Source organism: Belonocnema kinseyi, chromosome 6 (genome assembly GCF_010883055.1).
Source record: "Belonocnema kinseyi isolate 2016_QV_RU_SX_M_011 chromosome 6, B_treatae_v1, whole genome shotgun sequence".
NCBI classification, from domain to species: Eukaryota; Metazoa; Arthropoda; class Insecta; order Hymenoptera; family Cynipidae; genus Belonocnema; species Belonocnema kinseyi.
Window position 1 is genome coordinate 96,901,818 of NC_046662.1, and position 7,630 is coordinate 96,909,447.

General features: G+C 31.5%; 1 protein-coding gene across 3 annotated transcripts in view; it reads left to right on the forward strand.

The window, feature by feature from the left end:
- LOC117174892 (COP9 signalosome complex subunit 2) overlaps positions 1-2,955 on the forward strand; it is a 15,341-nt gene extending 12,386 nt beyond the window's left edge. For 2 of the 3 annotated variants that reach the window (XM_033364317.1, XM_033364318.1), the window contains exon 9: positions 2,721-2,955. In XM_033364317.1, coding sequence (XP_033220208.1) covers positions 2,721-2,840 — 120 coding nt within the window. In that variant the 3' untranslated portion in view covers positions 2,841-2,955. The remainder of the gene's footprint in view (positions 1-2,720) is intronic. The other variant, XM_033364316.1, reaches the window with a different exon arrangement.
- Positions 2,956-7,630: the final 4,675 nt, after the last annotated feature.

Consider the following 7,630-nt stretch of genomic DNA (forward strand, 5'->3'; position numbering starts at 1 on the left):
AATTACCTAATACTCTTTCAGTATCCTGATTTTGGATGCCCACCCAACCGTTCATGTCTCCTAGTAGAATTACTCTTTCCCCATGTTCGCAAATGTTTATTGCGTCATTTAAAGTTTCCCAGAAGGCGTCTTTTACTTCTCTAAGATCACTATCAACCGGCGCGTAGCATGCTATGATAAATGGTCTTCTGATTCCTACTTTCATTCTAGCCCACAGCAGTCAGGGAGACACGAAACTATGGTCTCCGAGATGCTGCTTTGCTCTTTCATTCGAAATCAGACCTACTCCTTGTTTACCATATTTCAAATCCGCCTTTTAACACGCCGTTTTTTATGTCTTTGGTTTCGCATCCCTTTTTCTTTGTTTCAGACACACATAAAATGTCTATTTTCTTCACGTCCATAGTTTCACGCAATTCTTTTACCTTTAGATCATTTACTCCCCTAGCATTCCAAACACCCAGTGTCCATTCGTCGCCTGAAACATGACCTTTAGATTTTCCGTGTGCATGCCTTTTGTCTTTAAAAGTTCCAGTCCTTTCTATATTATAAACAAATTTAATTTGCAAATGCAGTTATCAGGCATTTTTTGACAGAAATATTCGTTTTTTTCTATGTCATTTTGTTTAATTCGGAAATTTGTGATAATTTTACTAAAATTCATAATTTGTTGATTAATCTTATGATTTTGTAAACAAATCTAATAAAAAATGCATTATTTGGGTGCTTGTCGAGAGAAAAATTCGGTTTTTCACTGGCAGTCTTTTCAGTTGATAACTTCATAACAATATCAGCAAAATTCATCATTTTTGTATCAATTTTAAGATTTTTTAAAAACAAATTTAATAAACAAATGCATTATTAGGCCATCTATCGACGGAACAATTCTTTTTTGTTTCAATATCAGACTTTTAATTGGGATCTTCATAATAATTTCGGCAACATTCATGATGAGTTGACACATTTTATGATTTTTAAAAACAAAGTTAATAAACAAATGCATTATTCGGGCATCTGTGCACGGAAAAATTAGTTTTTTTCTTTTATTTTAGTCGTTTCAATTGGGAAGTTCGTGATGATTTCAGCAAAATTCATAATGGATTGATAAATTTTATATATTTTTAAAAACAAATGCATTATTCGAGCATCTGTCGATGGAAAATTGATTTTTTTCGACATCCTAATTAAAACTGTTGACATAGAAAAAACGAATTTTTCTGTAAACAAATGCCTGATTGATGCATTTGTTGAAAGAAATAATAAAATTTATCAACTTGTTATGAATGTTGCTAAAACTCTTATTAATTTCCCATCTGAAAAGACTGGCATTGAAGAAACCGAATTTTTCTGCCGACAAATGCCCGAATAATGCATTTGTTTAAAAGATCATAAGATTAAAAAAAAATTATGAATTTTGCTGCAAATATCATAAATTTCCGAACTAAAAAAAAATGTACATTGAAAAAAAAATGTCTGTCGAGAAATGCCTGATTACTGCATTTGTTCATAAAATGTCTCTTGCTAATATTACTTCATGAAACTTAGGCGATTTCAACACTTTTCCTGTAATTGACAAGCACTGTGAACGTCAAATAGATAAAATGGCCATTTTTTCGTCATATTTGTTTATTTATAAAAAATTGAAAATCTAATTGAAAAATCATGCTCGACAACTCTCATGGAAATCTTAACAGCTTTTTTCAAATTTTTTTTGTTCAAATCGCTTAAAATTTGTGGGATGTACGTTTTTTTGAACCAAAAGTGGAAAGTTTTACCCAATGTGGGCTGGGAATGTGAGAATGAGATCATATGAACTCCCATCTAACGTGTTAAAAATTAAACCATGTAAAATAAAAAAATGTGCTGTTTCAAATTAAAGTTAAAGAGAAATTAAACTATCTGAAATTAACACTTCAGTAATTGAATACGTTTAAAAGTCTTAAATCGTAAAAATTATAGAATTTTAGAGTTCTGAATTTTCATGTTTAACCTTAAATTTTCCATTTTTCCCCTTCATAAGTTTTAATTTTGCAATCGAAATTGAATTTGCTGAATTTTGAATAGAATAACTCACAGTTTAAAAATGATTCAGTTCTCTACGGTTAAATTTCTTTAAAATAATTGAAATTTTGAAGGGTTTGAGTATAAAGAAAATATCAATGTCACAATTATTGATAACTAAAATTGTTTTCTGTTTTAAATTAAGTTTTAACTCTCTTTGAATTAGAAATTATTCAAATCCAAAACTTTGAATTGCCATTTATCTAATTTTAAATTCTTTTAATTATAACATTTTTTAAATAATCCAATTTCCAAAATTCGAATCTGAAAATATTCAATTTTTAAAGTTCTGAAATTATTTTAAACGCTTCGAATTAGAAATGATACAATTCAACTCCTTTCTAATGAAATTGTCAAATTTTGGAAATTGTTGCCTTCAAGTTTTCGATTTTGAGAGATTCCGGACAACGAAAATTTAAAAATTAGTGGCCACCCTGTAAAGTATTTCAACATTAAAAAAAAAATCTTTTTTCGGATGCAAACCCAAACAGTTTGTCCCTCGGCTCAAACGATTTGATTAATTGGAGCATTTTCACTCTATCCTACTGGTCAGGCATGTATCAGATTATTAGGTAATTATAAAAACCTGATCGATAATATCAATAAAATTAATGAATTTATTTTATGTTTTTTTTGTTTTTTGTTTGTTTTTTTAATAGGTCAACCAAGTGCTTGAGCTCGATAAGAAGTCAGTTTGTGCGGCTCGTTACAATGCTTTGGATAAATGGACTACGCAGTTACAATCTTTGCATGTAGCTATTTTGAACAAAATGTCGTAAAAGTGATAACAGTGGCACGATGATGAATAATTATTAAGCCTAGTTCGTTTGTAAGTAATAATTTTTCTTGTAATGAGTAATGAAGTAAATCCAGTTGCGATATTTTACATTCAAATCGACTGCTGTTCGTTACTTTAGTATAATTGATACAGTTTATCATTATTACGCGATTGTTTTTCTAAGCGAGACTGTCCAAAGAAAGTTTATGGAACTTTATAATATTTTATTTTTGTCTTGATTACCGATAGTGATAAATTGTGCACTTTCAGAATAGGTATAAGGAGTTTATCAGTTATCAATTTAACAATCTTAGGATGAACCGTGGAAAATGCATGGAATTTTGAAAAAGGTGCTATAATACTTTAAAACTTTTAATTCGATTTTTTCTATTCTCATATTTTTTTATGTTACGAAATTATTTTCAAATATTTAATAAATTAAAATCATCACAAGTGTTTACCTATTTGCAAATGTTTTATATTTATATTTTTTTGATTCCCTAACATACATGATTTTGCAAAAGTGTTTGGTTGAGAACTGAGTTATCTTCCAACTTAATACAAATTTACGGGAACGGTTTTTCGAAAAATGACTTCCAAAAAAACGAGTTATAAAATTGAACTAGCTGTAAAATTGCATGCATTTTGTTCCTCATTTAGCACTCTACCTCTTCCTTGAATGCATTAATGTAATTGTGGATTTCTCCCCATTGTTATCAAAATTATTTTAATAGAAAATGATTGAATTTTTCATTAATTAATTTTTTTTTAAATTTGAAAATCGATAAATTGATATGAAAATCGCGATTTTTACAGCATTAATTGAAATTTGCAAGCTTTCGAGTAGAAATATGATTAACAAATTAGTCAAAGTAAACGAAATACGTCTATGAAAAGGGGTTTTATAGCTTATTCAGTAAAGTATTTTCAATTTTAAACTTTTATCTTTTTATTTTACACAAAAAATTAGTAATTGTAATAGATTGTTAATAAAACCTATTCTATTAGACTACATTAAATCCAGGACACCCTACCTTGATTATAAGGGCTTCAACCCGGGACAGCAAAACCATTAAAAATGAGAAAAGTTGAAATCTACTGATTTTTGTTAGAAACTTGCAAGTACAGAATTTGATTAAAAAATATATATATTTTGAAGACATATCGAATCTTTCACTTAATTTCTGAGAAAAAAAATCCTGTCCGCTGTACGTGTATATTTTATTTGCGCGCTACGCCCGGTCATTTTACGTTTTTCTTTGTTAAAGATCCGTCGGTTTTAATTAATCTAAATAAGTCATAAAGAATAATCACAAAAAAGTTTAATTGTAGAGCACCGTCCAGCTATGAGAATAATAGTCCAAAATTTGACGATATCGCGTTGACATTTTCTATTTACTGTATCCGGGTCGACGTAGAGTTTGAATGAGACTGTGTTGCAGAGTAACAGTTGTTTTTTCGCTTTTAGGTAATGAAAAATATTGTCCACATACCTCCATTAGGTAATATATGGGATATAATATCTAGGAAAATGAAAAAGCGTATAAAAACTTTGGTCTATGTTTTTGTTAGGTTACTAAGTACACTGTATTATTCATTTCATAAACGTAAATTATACACAATTTGGGTATGTGTTTTTAATGCAATATTGTACATCTTTTTTTTAGCAACATAGGGAGGATCACAAATTTGGATGTATGTTTTTAGAGTGACTACAAAAAATACGGTATTATGACATGGGGTAGTATGTCATGTGGGGTAATATAGCACATAGCGTGATAGTTACATGGGGGTATCGTGGCATATAGGGTGACGTGGGACATCGGATCAAGTTTTTAAGTTAGGGCAATGCATTTGGGGCGGTACATTTAATGAAATATTACATTACGTTTTCCAAAAACAGACATACAAATTAGTTGTATGTTTTTGGTTAGGTGAGTATATTTAGTACATTACTGTATAATATATTTTTTTAAACATCCTCAATTCCTGAAAAAGCGACAAAGGTGACGTTACATGCAACTATATTGTGTTGAGAATCAAATATTCTTATTATTTCAAAATAAGTATTTTAAATGATGAAGATTTTTATTAAAAAGGAATTGAAATCTCATCAAAAACATATGCGATGCTAAAAATTGTGCCAAATGAAAAATCATCAGTACAATCAACATAATTTCTAAATTGTTGTTTATTGCATTCCATCCGGTTGCTCCATAGGGCAAACCAAAAGATGTCTCCAAACAAGAATATATGAGCATAAAAGGGACCGCCTTAAACCTCCAGAAAAACAAACCGCATTGACAAGAAATTCTGGGCGTCACGATCATGTTTTCAAATTCGAAGATACTATAATTTCTGATTGAACAGATAAATACAAAAAACGTCTAGTCTTGGAAATGGCGCACATATTTACAATAGAAAGCGTTAATGAACGGGCGGGTGCAGGAAATCTATCGGAATTCTATCTTCCGTTACTGAACAAAGCAAAATAGTCCAATAACCAAAATAGTTTTAAATCGGGAATCCCAAACAACTGTCACGTCCCGCGACTTTTATAATAATAAGTAACTGTAAACAAAGGATTATAATTACATAACATTTATATTCAATAATAAATCAACAAGTTAAATGATTATATTCAACATCCAATTATTATTGTAAACAAAACCTAGTATCGTTAAAATCATTCGTGAAGATCAGGTTTGTAAGAAACGACATAACAGTGTAAGCTTAACCCAATAGCCGAAGAAAAGCTACGCATCATCTTTTGCACAAAAAACAGGCACACGTTAATTAAAAAGAAATACATTAATTGACAAGGAAATCAGAAAAGGCAGCTGGATTTTCAATCTCATACGCTCACAATATGCTGGTACCTATAAGTACGTATACAGCGCAGTGAACAAAAATAAGCGATACACCTAAATATTCGAAAAACCAGCAGACTTCACACTAACTGAAGAGCCATAAATTAATCAGCAAGCCAACCATGAAAACAAACCAGATTTTCAGTCCCATACGTTTACAAAATGCTGGTACTTACACCTCATGTACATCATTTAGCCATTCTTACCTACATATTTCTATGACGGACACCAGCATCCGAGATATAAAAGCAATAAATATCTTAATCAAGGTGACACTTATAGAAGGGTGAGCCGTTCACACACAACCAAAAAGACACACGCAAACCTCATGCTCTTCTACGCATTATAATATCTTACCCTTGGACATCTAGGAAGGGATACCATATATTTTAGTAACTGCGCCATTCTCCATATTTGGGCACATCACGATTCCTAATCACTGATTGCCTATCTCATTAATTACCCCCTTGGTATACAGCGGATTTGGAAGCAGAAATCAGTTTAGTTTTCTTCCTGTTTAGTCGATTATACTCGAGCTTCAGTTTTAAGTCAAGTCTCAGTTCAGTCTCAGACAATCCAGATTGTAAAGAATCTTCGAAACCCTAAACTCCGGTCCAACAGTCCTGGCTCGTCAGCCATATAAATCTAAAATCTACGAAGAATAGCTTTTGTGTGCAAGTTCGAGTCGAGAACACCTTCCACAAAGGGACAACGCAGTCCAGATACGTTGACCTTGCCATCTCAGCCTGCAGAGCCATATTCAGCACCATCCACCTCCTGCTGGTACCCATACAGGGTGCCAATATAAGGACGAGATACTTTCGGTTCGTGAAACAAGAGGGCTAATTGTCTACTCTCTATAAAAGGGAAGTAAGTACATATATGTAAGTAAGTACATATTATCTCATAACTATACAATATTCTCCTTGATTAATAAACATTTGATTAATTGGTCATCCTTGTTTAAGGTGGACCAAAGAATCAAATAACTTGAAGTAATCCGGAAACGAGCACCCAACTGAAGGTTGGAAACCACCCAGTTTGTCAAATCTGATCTGTAAAATTAAATTCTTTTTGGACGTAACACAACCATAAACCAAACACAAAAAGACAGAGCAAGTGAATAAGCTATGCATTAAATTTTTCCTTTAAAATAACTTAAAATTTCGTAATTTAAACACGTAACAATGCATTCAAAAATAATTAAAAAAATATAGAACAAAAAACATAACAGAAAAATGCATTCTCGGACATCGGTTTTAGGGAAATGTCACTGCCCCCAGCCGAACCCTGCGGGGAAGCAGAAAAAATAGCGTGACGGTCCAGTAAAGGACATGTTTAAGAAAGCTCATTTTTCACTCAATTTCTTTCTGAATCACGCAGAGAGCAGTCCTCGGAGAGAGGAAGAATTCAAAGAAAGAAAATGAAAAGAAATTAAAAAAAACAACAACAGAAAGATCTGTTCAAAGTAGTTTTACTTTTTTAGAATCATTAAATTAAATCTCAAAAACAGAGTGATAAGCTTAAGGTTCTTTTAAATACATGGTTCCTGTGCAACACGGTCATAAAATTATAAGAAATTCTTACTTGCGGTTCAGTCTCACAGATTTCCTAAAGTATAAACCGCTTTTTGCTTCTTTTTGTTCCTAATGTCTAAACAAAACAGGACGAAAAGTTCAGGTGTCAAATTAGTGAAAATGTAATTTTCCCGGTCTTATTTAGGCGTTCTTTCTATTATACGCCTTGTATATCACAGGCCTTTATCAAAAATAAAAATATTTTAAAAAATAAAATGAATAAATTAAATTTATTATCTGCTATTCAACATTTTTATGTGTACCATCTCTCTATCTGGTTTCCAATTTTTTATGGTAGTTGTGTCTTACACTCAAGGGGTGACGTGAATAGGAGGGGGGGGGGG